The sequence below is a fragment of the Emys orbicularis genome, chromosome 14 (genome assembly GCF_028017835.1).
Source record: "Emys orbicularis isolate rEmyOrb1 chromosome 14, rEmyOrb1.hap1, whole genome shotgun sequence".
Classification (NCBI taxonomy): domain Eukaryota; kingdom Metazoa; phylum Chordata; order Testudines; family Emydidae; genus Emys; species Emys orbicularis.
Genome location: NC_088696.1, coordinates 4,150,215 through 4,176,426, shown reverse-complemented (window position 1 = coordinate 4,176,426; position 26,212 = coordinate 4,150,215). Strand labels below are relative to the sequence as shown.

The 26,212-nt window shown below is 49.0% G+C and overlaps 1 protein-coding gene across 1 annotated transcript in view; it reads left to right on the top strand.

The window, feature by feature from the left end:
- ACSF3 (acyl-CoA synthetase family member 3) overlaps window positions 1–25,771 on the top strand; it is a 107,845-nt gene extending 82,074 nt beyond the window's left edge. Inside the window, exons 8-10 of the mRNA XM_065416609.1 lie at window positions 16,825–16,959; window positions 17,937–18,048; window positions 25,463–25,771. Coding sequence (XP_065272681.1) covers window positions 16,825–16,959; window positions 17,937–18,048; window positions 25,463–25,580 — 365 coding nt within the window. The 3' untranslated portion in view covers window positions 25,581–25,771. The remainder of the gene's footprint in view (window positions 1–16,824; window positions 16,960–17,936; window positions 18,049–25,462) is intronic.
- Window positions 25,772–26,212: the final 441 nt, after the last annotated feature.

The window sequence follows — 26,212 nt, the reverse complement described above, 5'->3', positions numbered from 1 at the left end:
TTCGGAGTGCGTCCTTGTGCAGATTTTCCATGGTCATCCTAGCTGTAAGACTGGGCTGCAAGTTATTTGGAGCTGCAGCTCTCCTGTTGTGCACAGGAGAGATGCCACTACCATGCGTTTGACATCTTTCCTAATGGTCTTGTCCTAGGCCTTGTCCCCTGAGGCTGCAGGAATGTTCTTGAGAGGATTCCTAGATTCAAAGGCCAGAAGGGACCACTGTGATCATCTACTCTGACCTCCTGCATAGCGCAGGCCAGAGACCTGCCCCCAATCATACCTAGAATAGAGTTTTTATCCAAACATCCAATCCTGATTTAAACATTGTCAGTGATGGAGAGTCCACCGCAACCCTGGGTAAATTGTTCCAACGGTTAACTACTCTCACCGTTAAAACTTTACACCTTATTTCCAGACTGAATTTGTCTAGCTTCAACTTCCAACCATCGTGTCGTGTTAGACCTTTCTCTGCTAGACTGAAGAGCCCATCATTAAATATTCCTTCTCCATGTAGATACCCTGTAGAAAGAATTAAAATGTCACCTGATATGATAGCACACTGGGCTAAGGAAAACCATGAGCAGACAAGGAAGCTGGTGGTGTGGGGTTTACAGGTCAAGAGCAGGGGAGTGGAAGTCAAGGCTCCTGGTTATATTATTCCTGGATCTGCTTCTGGCTTGCTGTGGGGTCTTGGGCAAGTCACTTAACCTCTCTTTGCCCTTGTTTCTCCACCTGTTAAATGGGGATAATAGCTCATAGGGTGAGTTTTAATTAATTACTGTTTGTTGAGCACTTTAATATACTTGGATGAAAGTTGGTATAGAAGGGTAAGGTGTGTCCTACCCACAGCCCAGGTTGTTTTTTTAAGCATGGCGCTTACACAAGTGGGGACAATCTATTGCCCTTGTGTAGAAATGTAGAATTCCGGAGATGCTAATTACTGGTTTTTAGCTACAATTTGCGCCAGTCACCTCTGGAGCAGCTTACTTCTAACCAAGATGGCTGACACCTGTGACAAATGTTATTCATTTCCATTTATTAAATCATGCTAAAGTTGTCTCTGTTATTTAGCCTATCATCTAGCATTTCATTGACTAGATACATCCCAATACATCATCATTGGCAAGGCTGTGTGAATCCCCTTCAGGAGAAAGGCCGTCTCTAATCAATTCCAGGAATGCAGCATGCTATGCAAATGTTCAGAATTCACTGCACATTAGGTTAGCATCTCCAATGAACAATCAGTTGTGTATGATGAGTCAGTTAGTTGAGATTGTTCATCTTGTATGACTGGTAGCATAGCTGCTAGCCGAACTTTTGATATCACTCATGGTAGGAGATCAGAGCCCAAGTTCTCTTGATAACAGGTCAGTTTCAGTGAAAGCAGATTTCCCCTCTTAATTAATCGCCTCTTAAATTCACCAGGTGGTTTAGCATTGGGGTTTCCTTGGGCTCTGCTCTGGTAAACAGCAGCAACTTTTGGAGAAGGGAGGGAGGAAGGCTGGCGTTGTGGTTAAGGCACTGGACTGGCATTCAGGAGAGCTGGGTTGAGGTCATGGCTGTGCCACAGACCCCCTGTAGGACCTTGAACATGTCATGCTTTTTGCCTCAGTTTCCCCTCTTTAAATTGGGAATAATACTCCCTACTTCACAGGTCAAGGGGGTCAAATACAATTGGGGGGGGGCATGCATGCCTCTAGATAGATTGATGCTGTTCTCCACAAATCCTCATTTAGAAGATCTACGACAGCAGCTCACTATCTACTGTGGAGTCAGTAAAACAATTTGCTAGATAATTATTCTTGCAAAATGATGACTCTAGAAAAGTGTGAATTGTAGTTAGGGTCTGAAGCAGAAATAAAACGGTGTTCAGCTGTGCAGAGGCGAGACACGTCCCACTCTGTGTTGGAGCACAGTCCAAACTGGGGGAAGTGGGGGGGATGGGTGGATAAGAGGGTGGGTAAATAGGCCCTGTCACATGCCGGTAGCCAGCTGGAATCCAGCTAGGCTGGGAAGGACTGAATGGTGTTACTGTCTGGTGACTCCCAGGTGCTAGTGTGTGATAGACTAGTGGGTAGAGCTCCGCACCACCTTTGGAAAAACGTCTCTGACAGCTAGAAACCTTATTGGCAAAGAGAAGCCAAGGACTGAATGGGTGACTGATCTCACCCCTCTGGTGGCTCAGAGTCTCAGCGTCTCATTGGCAAGGGCAAAGAGGAAGCGCATGCTGCACCTGCTCTGTGGACGGCTAGATGACGTCAGTCAGTCAGAACCTTATTTCCCCAAGTACCAAAATTCACTCTCAGTGAAAAGGGTGAGGTAGAGGGGGAGAACATGCCATGATGTGGTACATCAACTCAGTGCAGACAGGGGCTTAAAATGAGCTGTGGACTTATTACAGAACTTTTTAGGGACTGGAAAGAAGGCAGCTGCGGCTTTGAAGAGAATGCCAGGGGGAGGGTCAGGTTCGTTGGACCGAGAGAGAGACAATCCAGCTGGTGTGCTAGTTTCCCGTTGGAAGTAACTGGTTATCCATTTACCAGTGTTGTGATGGGAGTGAAAAAAGTTGTGGCCAGCAGGTCTCTTGACTCCTTTTCTGTCAGACACATGGGGATTTGCCGGCAGTAAAATCTGCCCCAGTGCTTCAGAAAGGTCAGCTCTGCTTGCCACTGATTTTAATTTAGGTTGAAACATTTACACTTTCTTTAACTATGGCCAGAAATGTTTGCAGGGGGAGAGAGACAAAGCAAAACCTGGCATTAGAATAAGCCAGAGCAAGGCCAGGGGGACATGAGGAATGGCCAATACAGTCATGCCATAGCAAGCCCTGGGGGAAATGCAGTACTTGTGGGGCAAACTTGGGACCAGTACCCTGGAGTGGCCTGAATGTTGTCCAAAGCAGGCTAGAGAGCTGCTGTCTAATAATACTGTACTCCGGGCTGCCTTGTGGTGTTCTGGGTGAATTTGCTGATGAAAGTGAGGAATTAATAGCCCAGACTAGGGCTGAAGCCATGTAACTTCTGCCACGCAGCTCTGCCAATCCTGACTTGTGGCACCCCTTATTATTCCAGCCTTGGACTGCTTCACACACACACACACACACACACACCCCCAGCCGCTCTGCCAGGTCACTTCAGTTCTGGCCTACAGCGCCCACTGCTAAACCAGCCTCTCACCTACTTCTGCTGTTGCTTCTCATTCCTCCTGTGTAACTCCTGCTATTCTAGTCCTGGCCTTCTCTCCTGAGCAGGAACTGCCAATCATGCTAAATTGGGCTGTATTATCCAGTGCTGATAACTAACAAGGGTAAGCAATCACTGGAGCCTGGACTGAGCCCAGGAAACTTGTGTCTCTGATATCAAGGCAGCTGCTGAACTATTGTAGCTCTCCAAAGGTAAAAAGCCTGTGCATTGAACAGCTGTGCCACCAAGCCTCCATCTCCATGGACAGTTTACACTGGGTTCAAGAGAAATGGGATCAGATTCATGCTACCGTTTAAGGACTTTGCAGTTGTGTAGGCCAGGTGTTGGGGAGCTGACATGGGAAACTCAGGCTTGTCTGTGTGCATTCAGTGCTCTCCCTTTCCCAGTGCACCATAAATAAATTCTCCTAGTCCATCCTAGCACACTGTATCAATCTTGTTTAATAGACTGGAAAGCTTATTGCATGGCGGCAGGTCGCAAGGAGTGTCGAGGTGATGGATTGTGCCTTCCCGGAGTCGAACGTCGTTGATGTATAATGAAATATTTATGATTTATTCCAGCTAATAAACTGGAATGAAGTGTGTGATGTATGTGAGCAGATGGGAGAACTATTGATGCAGTTTTCATTGTGTGTAGGGGGAGGAGGCAGTTTATGTCCATCCCAGACACACACACACACACACACACGCGCCTGCACATCCCTTCATACCAGGAAATGCACACTTTGCTTCTGTGAGCATGGCAGAGCTGAATTCCATTGTTAGTCTTCAGCTCTTTCATCTAATGGTTTGCCACTCCATGCCCTCTTCCCCACCTGTTCCGGAGAGTAGGAATCCTCTAGTTGTAGCCGGCTATTCCTTTTGAATTTTAGAGTTTGGGCTTGATGTCCAACTGAGAGCTGCAATCATGATTCAAACTCAGTAAAATAACAAGGCCTTCCACTTCTCCCACCCTGGCCTCAGTCAGCTGGGAGGCTGGAGTAGCATCCCCCTATGCCAAGCTCCGGAACTTTATGCTCTTGATATTTCTGCGTTACCTACAAAAATCATCTCCATGGGTTCCCCACACACTGGGAATTCTGTAGCCAAAACAGAGGAAAATCCCTTTATTTCACCCTCTGCTTCCTGTACTTTTTATAGAAAGTTGATTTGCAAGAATGTTGCGCTCGCCTGCGTGGTAGTAGGAACTGGATGTCCATCTCTTAGATTTTATACTTCTTGTCATTCTTAGGATATTTTTTCTGCGGCCAGGAAACAATATGGGAAGAGGCAACACAATTTTTTCATAGATTCCAAGGCCGGATGAGACCATTGTTGTCATCTGCTCTGGCCTCCTGTATAGCACAGGCCAGAGAACTTCCCCCAAATAATTCCCAGAGCAGAGCTTTTAGAAAAACATCCAACTTTGATTTTAAAATTTCCAGTGATGGAGAATCCACCGTGATCATTGGGAAATTGTTGCAGTGGTTACTTACTCTCACTGTTAAAAATTTACACCTTATTTCCAGTCTGAATTTGTCTAGCTTCAACTTCCAGCCATTGGATCATGTTAGACCTTTCTCTGCTAGCCTGACGAGCCCGTTATTAAATATTTGTTCCCCTTGTAAATACCAATAGTCTGGAATCAAGTCATCCCTTCACCTTCTCTTTGTTAAGCTAAATAGATTGAGCTCTTTGAGTCTACCACTATAAAGCAGGTTTTCTAATCCTTTAAGCGTTCTCCAGGCTCTTCTCTGAACCCTTTGCAATGTATCAACAACCTTCTTGAATTGTAGGCACCAGAACTGGACACAGGATTCCAGTAGCGGGTGCACCAGTGCCAAATGTAGAGGTAAAATAGCCTCTTTACTCCTACTCAGGAGTCCCCTCTTTATGCATGCCACGATCATAATAGCTCTTTTGGCCACAGCCCATCACCGTGGGCACTTGTATTCAGCTGATTATACACCACGACTCCCACATTTTTTTCAGAGTCACTGCTTCCCATGATAGAATCCCCCATCCCATAAGTATGGCCTACGTTCTTTGTTCCTAGATGTATATACAGATACTCCCCGAGGTACGCAAATGTTCCATTCCAGAACGCCTTGCGTAACTCGAATTTTGAGTAAGTCGGGAATGTATACCCAACCATTATATATATACACACACACACACACACACACACACACACACACACAAAAACTTTCTAGCTTACGGAACTTACAGAACTTTTTCCGTAAATGCGGATTTGCGTAAGTCGGGTTTGCGTAACCCGGGAAGCGTCTGTATTTACATTTAGCCATATTAAAACGCATATTGTTTGCTTGTGTCCAGTTTACCAAACGATCCAGATCACTCTGAATCAGTTACCTGTCCTCTTCATTAATTACTACTCCACCACTGTTTGTGTCATCTGGAAACTTTATCAGTGATGGTGTTATATTTTCCTCAAAGTCACTGATAAAAACACTAAATATTGTAGGGCCAAGAAATGATCACCATGGGACCAAGCTGGAATGCACCTGCTCAATAATAATTCCCCATTTACAATTACATTTTGAGACTATCAGGTAGCCAGTTTTTAATCCATTTAATGTGTGCCATGTTAATTTTATATCATTCTAGTTTGTTTAATCAAAATGTCGTGTGGTACCAAGTTAAACGCCTTTCTGAACTCTATGTTACATCAACACTATTACCTTTATCAACCAAACTTGTAATCCCATCAAAAAAAGATATCAAATTAGTTTGACAGGATCTATTTTCCATAAGCCCATGTTGATTTGCATTCTTTATTAATCAAGTCCCAGATCAGCCGCTCCATTATCTTGCCTGGGATCGATGTCAGGCTGACAGGGCTATAATTACTTGGATCATCCTGTTTACCCTTTTTAAAATTGGCCCAACATTAGCTTTCTTCCCATCTGGAACTTCCCAGGGCTCCAAGATTTATGGAAAATCAACTTTAACAGTCCAGTGAGGTCCTCAGCCAGCTCTTTTAAAACTCTGGGGTGCGAGTTAACTTCTTCCTCTCAGCTGACTTGGCTCATAAAAGTATATAAAAAAATGAATGGTCTAGAGAAGGGAGATCAGGAATTTGTGTCCTTCCTGTCTCCTAACACAAGAATAAGAAGACAGTCAATGAAATTAAAAGGTGGGAAATTCAAAACGGACAAAAGGAAATGCTCTTCTCACAACTTGTGATTTAAACTGTGGAACTCGCTGCTACAGGAAGTTGTGGACGCCAAGACCTTGATAAGCTTCAAAAAGGGATTAGACATTTATGTGAATAACCAGAATCTCCAAAGTTATAATAAATGATGGCAAAAGTTTTGGAGGGCTACTAAACCTCCTGCTTCAGGGTGTAAGACAGTCTAAGAGACAAGGATGAGATGTAATGTGAGGGGGAGATTAGCCCACAACTGCCTAATGCAGATTGCTTGCATCTTCCACTGAAGCATCTGGCACTGGCCACTGCCAGAGCCACAACACTGGACTAGATGGGGTCTGGTCCAGTCTGGCAATTCCTGTGTTCCTAGGTATTTTAGAGACCAGAATAAGAGATGGGGAAACTGAGGCACGATGTTGGGAGCCTGATTTTTACTATCCACCGTTGCTTTGCACAGCTCGGGTAACTGGAGAATACAAAGAGCCGGGTACATGTCTAACTGGCCTGTGCTCTGCCCAGTTACGTGTTGTGTCTGCGGACATGTGCACGTGCAGTTGCATGTCCATTTCTGAAACTCTGGCCCTGAGTCCCAGATTCTCTGGTGCCCTTTGTTCACCTCGCACCCTTCAGCTCCAGGGGAGGACTGAGCCCTGAGTGTCTTGCGCAGAAACACTCCCACCCAAACCTGGTGGGAGTGCTAGGATTAGCGGTCAAGAATTCCTGGTTCCTAGCCACATACTCAGTGTGCTGCACCATCCTGCCTTTTAAAATCGGTCTGCCGTGGCGTGACCCCTGTCTGCCACCAGTAGCACAAACACAAAGTCAAATGAAACCATCAAAGGAAAGGTAGCACAAGAGTCAACAACAGGGTAAAGCAGCTCCTGTTCAAAGCCTCCCACACTCCAGGTAATGCCCTGTACCATGGAAAAGAGACAAGCCATGTTCCACCCCCTCAGCGTGCCAGAGTTGTCCCACCTGCTGTTCCTTTTTCTGCCTAATTAGTTCTCGTTTGCCAAGCCCTTTGAGATCCTCAGATGAAAGGCGCTGAAGAAGGACAAAGTGTCGTTATTTCTGACTGCCTCAAAGAAGGGCTCCTCGAGGGTCTCACAGCTGGGATACCAATTGTCTCGCCGACATGCAAATTTGGTGAGCCCTGTGATTCTCCAGGTACGGTCTGTGCGAAGGAATCCAGTAGGGAGGACGCCTCATTCTGTCTTTGCCCCCTCGAGCTGAGAGATCGCTGTGCCAGTCAAGCAGCCAGCAGCAGGGAATTCCTATCAGAACTTGTAAAGAAAAGCTTCAAGGCTCCCAAAAGAGCAGACTGCAGACCCATCAGGATCCTAGTATCATCACCGCTTCAGCAGAGGCACAGAGATTTCCTGCTAGCAGCCAGCAGTTTGGGGCTCGATCCACAGGGGAATGTCCCTTCTACACTGAGCTTCCCCAGCTTGGATCAGAAATAATTTCCCATCACTTTGGCTGGAGTCTTGTGTTGTCATTAGCGTTACTGTTAACGCCATTGCTTGTGGAGTTCACTGCAGCTCCAGGAACCTGGGGGTGATGGAGATCTTTTAAATGCCATTGGAAAGTCTGTGTGTCAAAGGAGACGTAGCCGGTATCAGGACCAGCACAGGAGATGCACCTGAAATAGTAAACGTTCATCTTTCACTGTGATCGTACAGCAGTTCTGACCCTGTCCTTACGCTGAACAAATTATATCGGATTCAAAATGTTCCATACGTGCAACAAGCCAAAGCTCTAAGCGGGAACAGTTCGGTCATACAATGAATGATGGGACACCTGTCCAAACAGCCACTGGGCCTGATTTTGAAAGTCCGCCTCTAATTTGCTTAAGCAAATGGGAAGATTTAGCTTTACACCTGCAATACCTGACTGGGCCCACAGTTAGGGAGTTAAATGGCTAACTCATGTCATTTGCCCCCACAATTAACGGTGAGCACAAAATGTAGGCAAAGTTCATGGTGAGTGTAAAGTTGTGCTGGCAAAATTACAGGGCTGGGTTGAGGCCACTTTACCCCAGAGTGGCTAAAGCCTTCAGTCCGGAGCTTACATTTCTGGCTTAGGGCCCCCGTTGGACGGTTGGGAATGTCTTGGGTCTAATCCTGTTTTGTTTAATGCCGTTCCAGTGTCACCGAGTGGCTGGGGCTAGCTAACAGAGCATTGCTAGGGAGACGTTTAGAGGGAAGCTCTTCGTATCACTGAGGTGATCTAGGTGGAAGCAAGGCTATCCACAGAAATAGCTTCGAGCACCCGCTATCACTGGCTTCTGGTACGCTGAAATATTTCCATAAAGCCAAGTGCCTGGCATGTGTCTGTGCCACAGGTGGAGTATTGGAGTTGGATGGGCTTTGCAGGGTGGTCTCAGCTCAGCCCACACTGGGTTTCATGCTGATCACCCCACTTTGCCCAAACAGTGCTTCTTTCTCCCACTCCTCTTTCCCTCTAGTGCATTTTTTCCCCATAGATTTTCGACAGCTGATCTGCCACCTTCTTCCACCAGAAACAAATAACTGAATGAGATAACGAGGGAGCTAAGGAAGAATAAACCTAGAGCCTAGTGCCTCTGAGAGAGTGAAATTCAACCCAGCTCAAGGCCCGTGTGCCGCTCAAGTCCTGCTTCGTCACCGAGGCCTGATGTCAGGGTGTCCCCCTGCCCCTGTACCCCATCTCCGCAGAGCAGGGGAGAGGGGACAGCTTGGCTCAGGACTCGGAGCTGCTGCGGTGAACGGTGAGTGAGTGAGTGAGTGCCTTTCTTAAAGAGACAGTGCACTGTTTCTAAGATTTCCCCAGCAGCCAGCTCTCACAGTCTCTGTGTCTCTTTCTCTGTCTCACACACACAGTCTCTGGGTCTCACACACACTGTCCCACAGTCTCTGTGTCACACACACACACATAGTGTGGCACACACACACCGTCACTGTGTCACAAAAACAGTGTCACACACACACACACCATCTCTTTGAGACACACACAGTCTGTCACACACAGTCTGTGTCACACACACTCTGTCTCTTTCACATTCACCTCCCAACACATACTTGTGTTATTGTTGTTGTTACTTCTTGGTACTTCCTGCAATGCACATATATTCTCTGCAATTTTACTCTTCCAAAGTGTGTTATTTTAGTGTTTTGACTGGTCTGTGCATTTCATCATTTTTTATTTCTCTTACACTTAAACTTAATTCTTTGAGTAGTGAGTTCTAAAATGTCTAACCTGTCCTGGCTGGAGTAATTATCCCTATGGTAACTTTTAAAAAATATATATTATATCTACGTTTTTTGTTTCTACTGATGGCGCACATCCGCATGTACCTCGGTGCACATAACAAAATTTATTCCGCACATGGATGGAAAAAATTAGAGGGAACATTGTTTACGGTGCTGGCAGATAGAGAACATGTCTTTGATTTGTAAACCACATGGAGAATGCATCTGGAGCTGGCCAGGAACGTCCTGTCTCGAGGCTGATGGGAATGCACTTGACAGCGCGTGTTGGAATAAGGCTGGCATTTATCTTATAGGGACCATTAATGTAAAAGAAAATATTTGTAAATAACATTAAGGTTGTGAAAGAAACTGACAAAAGCCAGGAAAGTCCAAGTTGTAATTGACAAGCCGGTGTGGTGACTCAGTGCTCACTGGTGTGTCAGCTCTGCGCTCTCAGCACCACCAGTTTGCATCCCCACTAGGGACTTACACTGACACTGTCATTACATCAAAGATTGCAACATATGTTTCTGAGGGCTCCTTCCTCCTCCCGCCCACATGTGCCTTTTATTTCCAGACACCTGGGCTCAAATGTGCCCTAGGTCAAGAGTGAAATGAGATTAGTGCTCTCGCTCTAGTTCCCAGGGGAGATTGTCTCTATCACAAAGCCGTCCTGATGCAGGCTCCGCTTAGCACCATTCTGCAGGGCCAATGAACGATGTCACTGAGCAAACATTTCTCAACCGCTAGACCTCTAATTTAATTCCTCTTTTTAATTGTGCACTGTGGGTCAAATCCATCTCTGGTGTAACCCCCAGGGCATCAGGGGGTGGAGCTGTCAGGATTGTTGGTAAATTGTGTAGTTAATTGCTTGACCACGCTTTGGTTGGGTATGAAATATATTCAAAAGCCCAAGTAACTACTGTCAGTCAGGTTTATTGCTGAAAGTCAATAATCGTGTAATCCAGGAAGAAAGGCTCAGTACAATACCAGTTTCTGGGAAGCCGTCCCATGCAGCGTTGTTAAATTCACCTTACACAGAAGTTACACATTTCAGCTGGCAGTATTTGTAGGATGACTTTACAAGTTACAAAACTCTTTACACGTCACTAAAATCCAACCCATCTGTTTGTACCAGTTCCTTAACTTGTTGTTCTGTTCCTTCCTTGTCTTTGTTTTGGATACTAGAATTCCAGGGACCGGTATGTAAAGAGACCTTCTCTGCTTGTACCGGGGCAAAACATTCATGTATTTTACCTTTGACGAATTTCTTATTGTCTAATGCCAAAGCTGACTTCAGCTTTGCAAAGTGTTATGGGATACTTAGCATAAGTGAATGGGATTATAGAAGGACATAGGCCAATTTAGTTCATGTAACTGCTAGAAATACATATATACAGAATATAACGATAGAGTGATATTATGTGCTTAATGCATATTAATACATATGATGTGAATAATACATATTGATAATGTGATATATATTAGCCCAGCATATATTGGTCAACAATATTGCTAACATTCTGTAATGGGTGATAAAGTTGACCTAATCATTCAATGATTTTTCTACCAACTCGTAACACAGTTCTGGCTCTGGCAGAGGGGTCTGCCAGTGGCAAAGACACCCTCCATCCCAGTTTTATCAGGACAGTTTTTCCTATGCATTCCTACTGTCCCAGAAACTTCTTCCAGGAAACACGAAATGTCCATGTGATTCATTTCATCAGCCAAAATGTTTGTTGTTTTATAAGCACAAAATGTTTGTTCGTGACACATTGCTATCCCCTGTAGAAGTGTCTCTGTGTTTACGAGGAACAAGTGATCCAATAGAAAGAGTGCTCGGTGTGATGAACAGCGTTAGGCGTGAGAAATCTAGTAAGTGTAGACGTGCTCAGTGCTGTCCTTTTGCCCAGAAAAGAATGTTAATGACACTTGTTCTGTGTGTCGTCATAAACTCATTCAGACATTGACACAGACAAATCCTCCCCTCTGAAAAATCGACCTGTGAGGGTGAGTCAGCCGGTGTGTTTTTCATGTTCTTCAGGTGTTGAATGAATGGACTCGTAGGATACGGTGTAGTGTCCAGCGTTCAGAGACTGCACGGAAGCCTGTACGTGCCTCAACAAGCTTCCAGCGCTGCTGGCGCCAGATATGGTTTCAGGGTCTGAGGGGAAGCCATTATTTTATTTCCAGTCTGCCTGTGGGAAGGGGACAGTCATTAAACAAACAGCAGCATCCTCTTAACTAGTCTCACTGGAGTAGGAAACCCCTCTTGGCGTGGGAGCCATCTAGTGCTCTGTTGTGCTGGATATACTGGCTTACTTGATAGGCTGGTAGCAGATGGCACAGGGCAGAGGGTAATGTGCCTGTCCTCTGTGCACCACCATTCCCTGGAGCTCTGGAGGAGTGACACGCACAGTATGCCCTGTCCTGTCAACGGTGGAAGGGATATCAAGTCTCGGCAGCTCAGGATTTAGAGAGAAGAAATGGGAAGGGAGAGAAACGCAGAGGCAGGGAGAAATTACAGAGCACGTCCCTGGAATTAACAGCAGTAATAACAATAATACAAAGTAGTAACATTGCCTCAGCGGCGCTGCTGTCTGAGGCCGAAGAGTGTTTGCATCAGAGGGGTGTTGATGATACTGGTGGGACAGGAGCCATCATGTGGCAGAGAAGTGGAGAGTGGGGGCTCCCACTCCCTTCGCCCACTGAGCCCCCCACTCACCCCTGGTTTTGTTCAATCTGAGGTTACTGTTATCTCCTTTTTCTTACTGCTTAGTGACTCTCTGGGAAGTAGCAGCCCCGGGTGCGGCTAGTAGGAAGCGGAAGCTTTTTGAGAACCTTCCAAAAGTGGCAACATGGAATCCAGCTGGGATCCGGCTACTGGCCAACCAGAGCAAGAGCAAGTACTTACCTTGCTGAAAAGAGTGTCTGGGGGCATTTGAGAGATAAAAGCTGCCCCGGTACCCAGCTTGCAAGGGCTACCTGCACGAGGGGGAGAGAACAGAATCTACCCATGCGCACACACTGCTCCTGGTTCAAGACAAGGGGGAGTAACTAATGTCTGGCCACATACGACAGGAGAGTTGGTCTTGACATCACAAGCAGAAGATGGTGAAGTTCCACGAGGAGAGTGAGCAGGGAAACCCACTAATTTTCAGAAGGTGCTATCCAAAGATCACATTTTTGATACTGAGAAGGCGCACTGCTCCCTCCTGCTGGGCCAGCCTCAAGGAGGAAAACCAATGGCTTTCCCAGTGACATTGCTACATGTATTTCTTAAGGAGATGGTCATAAGGAAGGCTGGAGAGCTGAGAAGCCTTCCCTGTGGACCCATGCACCTTGAGATCATGCCACATCAAGGGGATAGCAGAGATGCTTTAGAACAGAGAGCTAGATCTCCACCCAGCAAAGAAATCTGCAGTTGTATTATTTCCTATCTCACGACCTTCACAGGAGCGATCAGGGGCACCATTTCCAATCTGCTAGAGAAGCAGAGAAACTTTCTATCAGATTTTCTAGTAGACCTTTCACCAAACCATTAGCACTGGTTCCTTGTCCCAAATAGCAGCCGTCAGGGAACTGGGTCCACTCCAGTCTTTCGCACTGCATGTTGTATTTTCTCAAAGCTGGGCACAAACACTATCCCTTGCCCTGGGTCAACTTAAGCCCAACCCATAGTTGTGAACTCAGCCTTCCCCAGTACACAGCTAATGGCAAAGACATTTTGTGTAGCAGCCCCTGTTCTGAATCCCCAGTGCTTTCTGTCATTCCACAGGAGCTCCCTTGGCAGGAGTGGCCGAACCCCCCCACACTAGAACGCTGCACTGCAAAAGGGGCCGTCTGCCTGCTAATCGGTGGTGGTGGGTTATACTTTTTTATGGTGTCAGAGTTCCTGCAACAGCGCCAAGCACACCCCTAAGAGCTCTGTCCTGCAGTGCTAGAATAACACCCCTACAGAGCGCCTCCTTCAAGGGAGCACAGACCAGTTAATTCAGATAAAGCTACGGGGGAATGAGTGATCTCATCAGTCACAAGGCACTTTTACTACTGACATGGAGACTTGGGTTCAGATACGTGTCACCTCTCCAGCTGAATTCATTTGGTGGGGGGAGGGATAGCTCAGTGGTTTGAGCATTGGCCTGCTAAACCCAGGGTTGTGAGTTCAATCCTTGAGGGGGCCACTTAGGGATCTGGGGCAAAAATCAGTACTTGGTCCTGCTAGTGAAGGCAGGGGGCTGGACTCGATGACCTTTCAAGGTCCCTTCCAGTTCTAGGAGATGGGATATCTCCATTAATTATTTATTATTATTTATTATTACTTAACCCATTCCTATTGGAGAGCTGTCTGTGTCACAAAACCGGCACCGTGTGAGGAAAAATGGCAGCTCCACTTTGTGTAAATAGTTTCGGGTGACATGGACACCGCTGTTTGCTGTTGAACTAGGTCAAAATTCCCTCTCTTCCTGTCTTCTCTTTATGAATACACCCCCGGTCGCTGGCTACAAGCACATGGTTCTCCACACCCGCTCCTCACTCCTCAAGTCACATTTCAATTAATGTTCCGTTCTACACGTCTGTCAGTCTCACAGACTGCCCTGAGGTCTAGAAAACACGGGGTCATTTATCACATGGGGCGTGAATTCCTTTCAACCTCCAAGAGTTAAAGATCAGGAGAGTCCCCGCTTAAAAAAAATTCCCATCTTTTTAAAATATTCCAAACAGTTCTTGATATACATGGGCACACTTTGATTATTGCACATGAGAAACTAAACTGAAGACAGGAAAATCTGGAGATAATGTCTCGGTTCCTGGCTAAACTGAGGGAAGTGCCACATGCAGATACGGCATGTGGACGCCCGATTTGGTGGAAATGCACATGTTGTTGGAATTGACCCAGATTCAAAGCCTGGGTGTAGCCGCTCAATTTCCAGGAGGAAGAGTGGTCCTGTGACACTCAACAGCAACTACTCCGGCAGACTCCGGTGCCTGGTGCCTGGCTTCAGAGAAAGGCCAATCCAGAAGTATGGCATAATCGGAGAGGGAGGGTGATCCTAAGGCCTCCATAGTGGGCAGTGGAGAGAGACCCTACCAAATTCACAGCCATGAAAAACACGTCACGGACCATGAAATCTGGTCTGCCCCCGTGGAATCAGGCCTTTTGTGTGCTTTTACCCTATACTATTTCCCTATAGATTTCACGGGGGGAGACCAGCGTTTCTTAAACTGGGGGTCCTGACCCAAAAAGGGTCATGGTATGGCCACCCTTACTTCTGCGCTGCCTTCAGAGTTGGGTGGCCGGAGAGCAGCGGCTGTTAGCCAGGCGCCCAACTCTGAAGGCAGTGCCCCACCAGCAGCAGCACAGAAGTAAGAGTGGCAATAACATGCCATGCCACCCTTACTTCTGCACTGCTGCCTTCAGAGCTGGGCAGCCGGAGAGCGGCGGCTGCTGACTGAGGGCCCAGCTCTGCAAGCAGCAGCGCAGAAGTCAGGGTGGCAATACCATACCAGGCCATCCTGACTTCTGCGCTGCTGCTGGCGGCGGCTCTGCCTTCGGAGCTGGGCTCCCAGCCAGCAGCCGCCGCTCTCCAGCTGCCCAGCTCTGACGGCAGCACCGTTGCCAGCAGCAGTGCAGAAGTAAGGGTAGCAGTACCACAACCACCCCGCCCCCAACTCCTTTTTGGGTCAGGACAGATATAAATACCTGAAATCGTTACATTTATTATTTTTAAAATCCTATGACCGTGAATTTAGAGCTATTCATCTCTGGAAGAAACGATTTGCAAGCCCAGAGATAGCCATTGAGCATCATGGCACTGGTGGGTCTGTGCCCAGCCGGGGGCCATGCACCAAGATCCCCAGAGCTGAGCACACAGGAGAATCAAAGCAGTCCCTGTGCATCACTTCTTGCTGCCTCTTTCACTGAGACCCCAAGCTTTGCAATGTGGCTGGCTGAGTTTCCTGGGCCACGGGATAGTGGCGACAGTCTCTCTGGTACTGAAGCTTTTTGGTGGCCAGTCCATTCTGCAGCCATTAGGCCAGACCTCCCACAGCTAGGATGTTGTTCTGAGCACTGTGGCTCCCTGTGTCCTTTCACTTACCAGAGTTCCACGTTCCAAACCAGCCGGGGGAAGCAGGTTAGCACCGGGGGGCTAGCGAGGGAGGGCCCTTGAACCGTAGCCGTGCTGATTTCAACCACTCAGGCCTTTGTCTGAGGCTCCTGTTTCATGAGCTGTCTCCTTCCGATTTGAGCTTTGCAGCCAGCAGTGCAATCAGGTCCGTCAGTGACACCACAGCGGGGAATCAAGCTCAGTGTGTGGACACAATGCAACTGTGTGTCATTAACGAGAGAATGGAGATTGACGGATAGGTTAAAGCTGAGAGCTCTCTTGTGCTCCCATCAAGAGTCTGCAATTGAAATCAGGAGTCCTGAGACCCCCCTGCCCAGCCCAAAGGGTGGCAAAGGCTCTATTAGCAGAATGTGACTAATCATCTTAAGTAGCTACCAAAGTGCAGCACAGCTTGTTAAGCATTTAGCCAGGCTGTGCTGGGATGACCTCTCTCAATCTTCCCAGACTGCAGTACAAGTGGCTAATTATTTGATCACACCTGCCACACTCACACTCTCTCTCTGAGCCCTCCAGAAAGGACCGTTCTAATTCGACTCACCGTTTGGTAAAAATCTCGTCCTTTTGATGTAATAGCACCAGCCCCCTCTTTTCATCAGAACCATGCCGGGTGTGGGTGGGTTTAACCCCAGGTTTAGAAATCAAACTCCTCTCTAAAGCCTCCAGCACTGTCTGTTGCTGTGGATGTAGCAGGCAGCACCTCCCCACACACACCAAGCACCCCTCGTAGCAGGTGTGGGTCCCGCTGGGAGATGATTAGGTGGGTTCTGCTGACTCCCTGAGGCAGGTAACTCATTACGCTAACCAGACGTGCACGAGGTGGAGGTGACTGTCTAGAGAGAGTGAGGAAAGATCGAGGGCAGGGATGGGCAAACTTTTTGGCCCGAGGGCGGGCCAAAGTCTCGTCCTAGAGAGGAGTTTTGACCAGTGCTTTGAATGTGGCTCCATGGGCGCGGTGGCACATGCTGAGCAGCAGCAGCAGGACCCGCTGGATCCATGCCTGGCAGCATGGAGGGGTGCGGTCTGAACTGATCCGTGTGGGAGTGGCGGGACTGGGAAAACAGGCAGGGCCATGAGGAGGAAGCGGCCGCTAAGCAGCGTTTGCTCTGTTTGCAGGAGACACAGCGGTGTATAAAGAGGGCACGTACTGGATCAGAGGCCGCACCTCTGTGGACATCATCAAAAGCGGAGGCTATAAAATTAGTGCACTAGAAGTCGAGCGCCATCTGCTAGCACACCCCAGTATTGCAGGTAAGGTGCAGCACCTTGTGTTCGCTGCTCTCGGCTTTGGAGGGGGGCGGGCAAATTAAAGTGTTATTGCTCAAGCTGTACCTGGAGACGGTCCCAGGGCAGGCAGGCACTGGGCAAGCTTCCCCCAGGCATCTCTGTCCCAGCTGGCAGTGCCCCCCAGGCCTCCAGCTGATAGGAGACTGGCGAGGGGGCGGAATTGGGCCAGAATGTTATTGAAGCCCAGGTCTCTGAGCGTGTTTGCAGCCATGGCCGCCCCGTAACAATGCCCCATGAGCTCTTGTTACTGGCAGAGCTCTGTTCCGGCCGTGTTAGCTGCCGTGTTGGTTTGGGTTTGTCTCCGTGCGGTGCAGTAATGAGGATAGAAGGCATATGAAGGAGGTGCCATTGGGGAGCCTTGCTTGGGTTTAGCCCAGAAGAAGCCGACGTGAGACTGCCTGAGGGTTCTTGCCTGGAGGCCATTTCACAGCCTTTCCATTAGCAGGGTTGGGTGTGAGTGACAAGCAGGCTGAATTCAGAGCCCAGCGCTGCCGGGCCTCTGTGGCTGAAGCCAGGAAACTCACAGCCAGGTGCAGATTCAGCAGCAGCTCACGTCAGATTTTGGAAATGAGAAATTTTCATTAAATCTTCCCTGACCTCCTTGCTCGACCCTTCATGAGAGAAGGGAATCGGTGCGCCGCCAGGGCAGGGTGACCAGTAGGGGGTGGAATAGGTGCAGGGCAGGACAGGTCTCTCTTTATCCAGGCTACTTGGGGAGCTTTTCCGCTCTCTATTAGACCCTGGTATTCTTCTGTCAGCTCTACCCTGTTACTCCTAGTAATTCCTCCCCCAGTCGATCCTCTCCTTCCCTCTACGGCTGTCCTGCCCACCTGGCCATGGTCTCACCAGCTTGCACAGAGTTAGCTCTTTTACGCTCTTCTCCTGCTCTCTGGGAAATGGGTCTGAGTTTCTTCAGGCTGAGTCTTTTGCTCTTTCTCCAGATGTGGCTGTGATAGGACCTCCAGACATGACTTGGGGCCAGCGGGTCAGTGCTGTGGTGAAACTGCAGGAGGGTGAGATGCTGTCTCTCAAGGACCTGAGGGACTGGGCAAGGTAAGTGCCAGTCATGGGACAGTGCACAGCAAATGCTGCAGTCTACTATCGGTGGGGTTGATAGCAACCTGCTCTTAAGGTTATCTGATACTTCCCATTATAATACTGTTTTTCATTTGCTTATAACTTTGCCAAACTTCACCTCTTTGGGCTGCAGTTTCCATGGGACTTGTATGCTGAATTATTTTGGAAAGTTTCAGCCAATATGGTTCATCCAATTCCAAGAACAAGTTATGGGGGAGAGAAGATACGTTGATTTACCATAAAAAAAAATCCTGGCAACCTTTTCTTTGAGAAACTCTAGTGCCCACGTGCTTTGGAGCAGGGCTCTGAAATGTAGCCAGAGTTGGCCACTGAGTCAGGAATGTGCCTTTTGCTGTTCCCATGAAAATCCACTCAAATTTGGCCAAGTTATAAACCTCTGAAAAAACTCAGTTCACACATCCTGTCAAACTGAGAGGACAGACCAAGTGGGGTCCTGCAGGGGATTGTCCTGGGTGTAGTACTAGTCAACATTGTCATTAATGATGATGATGATGATAGAGTGGAGAATATGCTTATAAAATTTGCCCCAAACTGGGGAGGTGTTGCAGGCACTTTGGAGGACAGGATTAGAACTCAAGATGATCTTGATAAATTGGAGAATTGGTCTGAAATCAACAAATGAAATTCAAAAAAAGCAAGTACAAAGTATTACACTTAGGAAGGAAAAATATGCACAACTACAAACTGGGAAATAACTGGCTAGGCAACAGTACTGCAGAAAAGGATCTGGGGGTTGTGGTGGATCACAAATCGAATATGAGTGAACAGTGTGATGCTACTGTGTAAAAGGCAAATGTCATTCTGGGGCATATTAACAGGAGTGTTGCATCTGAGACACACGAGGTAATTATCTTGCTCCTCTTGGCACTGGTGAGGCCCCAGCTGGGGTACTGTGTCCTGTTTTGGGCACCACACTTCAGAAAAGACGTGAACTAATTGGAGAGTGTCCAGAGGAGAGCAACAAAAATAAGAGGCTCAGAAAATACAATCTCTGAGGAAAGGTTGGAAGAATTAGCAAAGTTTAGTCTAGTGAAAAGATGGCTGAGGGGGGAACCTGATACCAGTCTTCAGATATACGAAAGGTCGTTATAAAGAGGACAGTGATCAATTGTTCTCCATGTCCACTGATGGTTGGACAAGAACTAATGGGCTTAATTTGCAGCAAGGGAGATTTAGATTAGATATTAGAAAAAAACTTTTGAACAGTAAGGGGAGTTAAGTACTAGAATAGATTACAAAGGGAGGTTGCGGAATCCCCGTCCTTGGAAGTTTTTAAGAACAGGTTAGAAAAGTGGCTGTCACTGATGGCCTAGGTTTACTTGGTCCTGGCTCCACGTGGGGGGATGGAGTAGGTGTCCTCTTGGTCCCTTCCAGTCCGACATTTCCCTGAGTCTGTGCTCAGGAGAGACAGTTTCGAGTTTAGCAGCTGAAATCCTGAAAGATTCCACCCTCACTGGCCTGCGCTGTCCCCTCACTGCTCCTCGGTGTGACTGCCAGTTGGAAGGGCTTGTAACATAGTTTGGTTGTGTGTAATTATTGACGTAAGTGCAGAGTGACGGAGAGGCAGCGTGGGTCCTGTGATGGAAGATTTCAGTAGTAAGACATGGTTTCATTTGGAGGCCACTCATAGACTGCTGCGGTCTCAAAGGGGCGTCTGGTGTGAATGGCTCGGAGCAGCGAAAACACACTCAGACAGTCTGTTAGTTTGGGGCGTTGGTCACCAGAAGGAATGAACTAACTGAACCCAAACAAAACCAAAGTCATGCGTTAGGTCAGAACCGGGCTGTAAGCAGCACTGTTTGCCACGGGGCCTGGGATGCGGAAAGCTCAGCAGGTCCTGAGACCCGGTGCTAACTACTCGCCGCGGAGGAGGTAATGGAAGGGAATGGGCTGCGCTCCCCAGAAGTGCGCTTGACGAATGGTGCAGTAATGAGCTGGTTCTCTGCCACGCTAGTGGAAGTTGCACCCTCTGTAGCCAGAAGGGGCTGTGCAGGGGAGAGGGGGAACAGGCCCCAAAGCACCGTCACTCACGGAACACACAGTGTGACCGAGAACAGGAGCTAAAGCAGGGACACTGGGGGAGAAGCATCATGGTTCCTCCCCAGTTGTTTCCACCAAAGCAGGACCTTTGCTCAGGTCTCGGCCTATAATGCTGCTATCTCCCCCCCATCCTCCTTCCTGTCCATTTGTTAGTCAGCCTTGGGAAGCCCATCCATCGGGTCTCCTCTCCATCCCAGCGGGGGGGCCGTAAGGCCCAGCACAACAAAGGGAGCCCTTCCAACACCATGTGCACGTGCAGTTGTGGGAAAGGGGCCGGTAGCTCAGAGGCATGCAGTGCACAGCATTTCTGCACTGAAAGCCCGAGGACTCTGGGAGCCTCCGCAGCAGCTGAGAGACGGAGAAGCAGGATCACTTTTGTTTATTATTATTATTTATTTTATTATTCCACTAGCAAAGTATATAGTCATGGAGGCATTTGTTTTCCTGGAGACTCCTCTCCCTAGGGCTGCGGATCGTTCTGGGGAGGCTGGCGCTATTTCACAAACAGTAGGAACACTTGTTTCATCAAGGGCTGCACAGCTGGCCAATTAAAGATTCCCCTGGATTTGCAAAATCGCAGTTGGAAGACTACAATTTAGCAAATGCAAGGAAGATTCTAGTTGGCCAGCTGCTGCTCTGATTAAACAATTACTTTGTGGGAGAAAAAAATCAAACAAAGGAACCAAACCCACGCTGGCTGGTCCGACAGAGCCAGGGCCGGCTCCAGGGTTTTGGCCGCCCCAAGCAGCCAAAAAAAAAAAAAAAAAAAAGCCGCGATCGCGATCTGCGGCGGCAATTCGGCGGAAGGTCCTTCGCTCCAAGCCGGAGTGAGGGACCGTCCGCCGAATGGCCGCCGAACAGCTGGACGTGCCGCCCCTCTCCGGAGTGGCCGCCCCAAGCACCTGCTTGACAAGCTGGTGCCTGGAGCCGGCCCTGGACAGAACAGCCAAGTCTGAGCTCCAGCATCCTGCCTCCTGCTGGCACTGCTTCCCGCAGTAAAAACATATTACTCCTTTTACACCCACTAGTCTGGGAATCCTGCTTCTCCCAGGGGGGCTGAAGGTACCTGGCAGTCTGCTCCATGCCTTTAAATTGATGGGCTCTTGGAATTATGGCTGGGACTCACCTCCCGGAGAGGGGTAAGCAGTTCTAATGTGTTTGCAAATCTCCAGTAGCTCTGCTAGCAAAAAAGGAATGTACTTCCCCTGTCACTGGGACTGAGGCACTGAGACAGGGCGTGTGGCAGGGTGGCAAGTTGGAGATGAAGGCACCACAGAGTGTTTGTTTGATAGCCACTGTGCTTGTCTTACTGATAGGACTGGCATTGTCTCCAGTGGTTCCCTTTATCCGTACCTATTACAGGCCTTTGCCATACAGCCACCATCCCACATACTGTCTAGACGGCAGCCCAGAAAGACCATCCTGGCCTGTGTTGAATGAAGTCCTTGACTCTGTGCTGGTGCCCAGCGCGGCGCAGTCCCCAGAATGCCAGGATGCATCGCTGTTTATAATTACTCTTCTAGCGTGAGGCCTGCAGTCACAGATGTTTCCTGCGGCACTGTCTGGACCAGCACATGCAGGTGTGCCCAGACGCTCCAACCAGCCCTCCCTTACTGTCTCCAGTTAGTGCATCTTCCCAAAGCACAGGCAGGGAGATCTGTGCTGCTCTGTGACCTCTCTGCTTTTGTCTTTGTCTGGGCTTTGTTCGCCTTTGTCTAGTCACAATCTGCCCTTCAATCAAGCCAGTCCACAGGGAGAGAGCTCTCCCATCTCCTCTGTTCATGGTGCTTAGATCCTCTCCGGCTTACACTGTGATTCTTTGCCCGTGCGCAGCAAAGATAGGAGCCCTTCAAATTAAGCCATTCAAATGTGAAGAGAGGAGAAATCCAGCCAGTGCCTGCTGTGCCTTAGAAGGGGCAGCGAGAGCCCCAGGAAGCGTCCGTGCCCCTCGCCCATGCGCTGTCTTGGTGCTGTCTCCCAGGCACCACGCTCACGCTGGCTTTTCCCCTCAGTCCACATGGCTCCCTCTCGCTCTGTCTCTCCCTTTATTTTATGTGTCACTTACGTTTGTTTTGCCCCTTTCTCGTACTCACTGGCAGGCGACACATGTCCCTCTTCAGAGTGATTCATTTTGCAGTTTTCGCCTCCAATCTCGTTTCCCGGTGACAGGCGCCGTCCTGAGTTAGAGCCGTCCATATGGTAGAATGTGTTGATCGTTGGGTTTGGAGGGGGGGGAGGGATGACGGTTGAAGAGCTCAGTGGACTTGGCATGTTGCATTAGAATCAGTGCCAGGGAGCTGCCTGTCGGAGCTGGGTATGGCCCCAGGTTGGTGACACGCAGGCAGCAGAAGGCAGGAGACAAGCCCCCTGCTCTTCAAAGGCCAAAGAGACTTGGTTCCTGAGCTAGTTCTGTGCTGAGCCTCCCTCCTGTGACAGAGAGAAGGAGCATGGGCCTGCGTGTGTAAGAGCGTACATGTCTGGGTGTGAGGGGCACACAGGTTAGCATTTGGGCATAGCTGGCCAGCCTGCGAGCTTATCTGTTACGTTCTAGGCAAAGCGACTAGTAACGAGGAGACCCACTCAGAATTGTGTCATTTTCCTTCATGATATTACTCTGCATTTATCATTTGTTTTCCCTGCCACTGCTAATGGTAAGGATTGATTAGTATCCATTCGGCGCTATCCGTTCTGCTCACTGAAGGCAGTTCACCCTCCCCTCTCTGGGGCACGCTCCGAGGTTTGTGATGCGTTTTTTAACCAACTGGCGTGCACAGGCAATGGGGGTGTGAAGGGACTGGGAAGCCCAGTAGGACTGTGATTGTCTCATCCGTCCCCAGCCAACATCTGGTTTGGGTCGCAAGTGACGGGAGTCTCACTCTGCATCATAGAGCGGACGTCCCCATGTCCCCAGTTGAAAGTGAATCCAGGGCTGACGCTCCCAGCAAACTCGGGAAGGGCCAGCTGCTGTGGAGGATCTCACTCAAACACCCTGCGCCTCTCCTTTTGGCCCTGTTATCCTCACTGCTCCCCCAGCTCCTTGGGTCTGCACAGACGCTACTGGGAGGCACCTGATTTCCAGTTCCCTGTGCTAGGAAAAGGCTCTTACTGCCCATGCGTCAAATCCCCCTGCAAACCCACGTCTTTTGTCAAGCCCCAGGTGTGGAACTCCTTCCCTGAGGGCCTCTGCAGCGCTTCCCTGGGCTTGTGTGTGTCTGAGTTAGGCAGGGAGCTTCCTGGAGCTGACATACCAGTGACATCACACTCCTGTGATTGTGACGTCATAGCCACCCCTCAGTGGAATGAATTGGGGGAGAGGTCTGCTCACACCAGATCCCTTATGGCAGGGGTCGGCAACCTCTCAGCAGTGCTGTGCCGAGGCTTCGTTTATTCACTCGGATTTAAGGTCTCGCGTGCCAGTCATACATTTTAACCTTTTTAGAAGGTCTCTTTCTCTAAGTCTATAATATATAAACTATTGTTGTATGTAAAGTAAATAAGGTTTTTAAAATGTTTAAGAAGCTTCATTTAAAATTAAATTAAAATGCAGATCTGATCAGTTTAGTGTGATCCTTGCCCTTGCTGAATTTTCCAGTGTCTAGCACGGATTTGGATACTTGAAGCTGCACACAGGTTTCTGAGTGATCAGTTGTTAACCGGCTTGGCCCCGAGAGGGACAGAGGACCGATTTCATGTGTGAAAATACCTGTTCACACAGGTATGTGGCTCCAAATGCTGAAAGCATTGCCAACGCAATTTTCTTCAAACAGTTAAATTTCACTGGCAGGGACGTCCAGCAGGTCAGAATAGAGGCCCCGTGATCTCCCTCGGTAGCTTCAAGTGTGCTCCACAGATCTCCACACTTTGATGTCCACAATTCTGAGCTTTTTAACTGAATGAGCTGCATTTCGAAATCTTCAACACCCATCCACTGAAATATAGACAAATCCAAGTCACCTTTGTTCAACTTTTCAGGTTTAATTAGAAAAGCAAGCATTGGGCCAAATCGCTGGAAATCTTGAAATCTGTCAGAAAATTCTGGTTCCTGTTCTTGCATGTACATTCTAATCGCCACATCAAATGCAGTGCGCTGTTCCACGTGGCGTGATAGTGATGTAAGCAGCAAATCAGGACTTAAAAATATCCCAGCACAGTGGCACTGGAACAATTTTTAAGGTGGGGGTGCTGAGCTGCACCCCCCTTGCCCTGTCTGCACCCCTCACTGCCCCAGGCTGGGGCCAGTGGACCACAGCTGGGGGTGGCTGCAGATCCCTGGGCCAGCAGCCGGGACCCCAGGCCGGCAGCAGAGCCCCCTGGACCAGTGGCCGGGACCCAGGGCTGGCAGCAGAGCCCCCTGGACCAGTGGCCGGGACCCAGGGCTGGCAGCGGGCTGAGCGGGGCCGGCAGATGGAACCCCGGCTGGCAGAGGGCCGGCGGCCGGTACCCCAGACCAGCAGTGGAGCCCCCAGGACCGGTGGCCAGGACCCGAGCAGTGTGAGTGCCACTGAAAATCAGCTCACGTGCCATAGGTTGCCTACCCCTGCCTTATGGTAATCGGCAGCGATGAGGCAGCTCTGTTGGTGAATCCTTAGGAAGTGGCGAGTCGTGGGTCCAGGGAGGGCAGATGTCACACGTTAACGGGAGGCTGCCTGTCCCATGGTCTTCCTGAAATGACTCTCCTCTGAGTGGGATTTCACAGACGTGTCCCTCACACTCAGATCAGCTGAACCTTCCACGCCACGATCTTGCTATGTTGCCAGGACCCTTTGTTTCCTCGGTGAGCCTTGCCAGAGCCCTGCCATGTCCCACCGTAATGGCCCCGTTACGGGGTGTCTCTGTTGTGCTTCGCTGGGTAGCTAGTTGTGGACAGAGCTGCTTGGTCCTGCAGGACTAAGAGGATCATGTTTATCCCCCAGTGGTGCAGTCAGTTAAGGCCGGGATTGGGATTTCTCCGCTGCATTCTATTGCTGGCTGTAGAACTTGAGTCATCTGCCAGAACTGGGTTAAGCCTTCACATCCCTGGAAAGGGAAGCCTCGCTCTGTGTGTGTGTTGCATTAGGTGAGGAAAGGGTTATGAATAACCCTTCAGAGACCTCTTCCTTTTCTGCTTTATTGGATGTTCTTATCACAGGTTTTTTAACCCCTTAACTCCCGTATGTGCCACCATCCCGTGACTTGAGGGAGCACTTCTTGAAGATTCATCTTCCTTTTACTGAGTCTACAGCTACTGTGCTGTCCCCAAAGAGAGTGGAGCATACCATCTGGTGGCTCTGGAAGGGAGGTACCACCGTGATGGTGAGGATTATTGAAAAAGTATGTTTCTGTGTTCCAGGGAATCCATGGCGTACCACACTGTCCCCACAGAGCTGCTCCTGGTGGAGGAGATCCCACGCAATCAGATGGGAAAAATCAACAAGAAGCAACTTCTCAAGCACTTCTACCGAACCTAGTGAGGCACCAGGCTGAGAGCAGGTGCCAGCCGAGATGGCTCTCCCCCTAGTGCCTGCTGCCCGAATGGAGTCTCTCTGAGGAGCTTTAATGCATCCTAGTGCAATGGGTTTGCATGAAAATGATACTAATCAGGTGCTATCAGTGATTTCTGTGCTCGTCATGCTGGGATTGTCAGTCAATAAAATCTGGTTTCATTCCACATGGTCTCCTCATTGGCTGAGCAGGACCTGGAGAAGAGCAAGGTTATGTTCCTTCTGTAGGAGCCACTCTCAAGAATCTCAGAGCCATCCCCAATAGACACTGAGCAGCCAGGCCCAGGAATAAATGGTGTGTGTGAATACCAGGGAGGTCTGAAATATTTGCAAGTAAGAGGAGTGTCCTACACGCATGCCAGGGCTGATAATGGAGGACTTCAGACTCCTGAGGACTTGCTGGGCAGGTCCCTAGTTCACTGAGTTAGTGTTTAGATGCAGAGCTTTGGAGCGGAGCGCGGAGCTGAAGCGCAGAGCAGCTCCGGAGCAGTGGAGCTGGAACGGAGCCGGAGCACAGCTTCAAAGCCCTGTTTAGATGGATGGGAGATGGCCAAGGGGAGCAGGCTGTGTTGGGGGCTGGGCTGAGGGGAGAAGTAGAA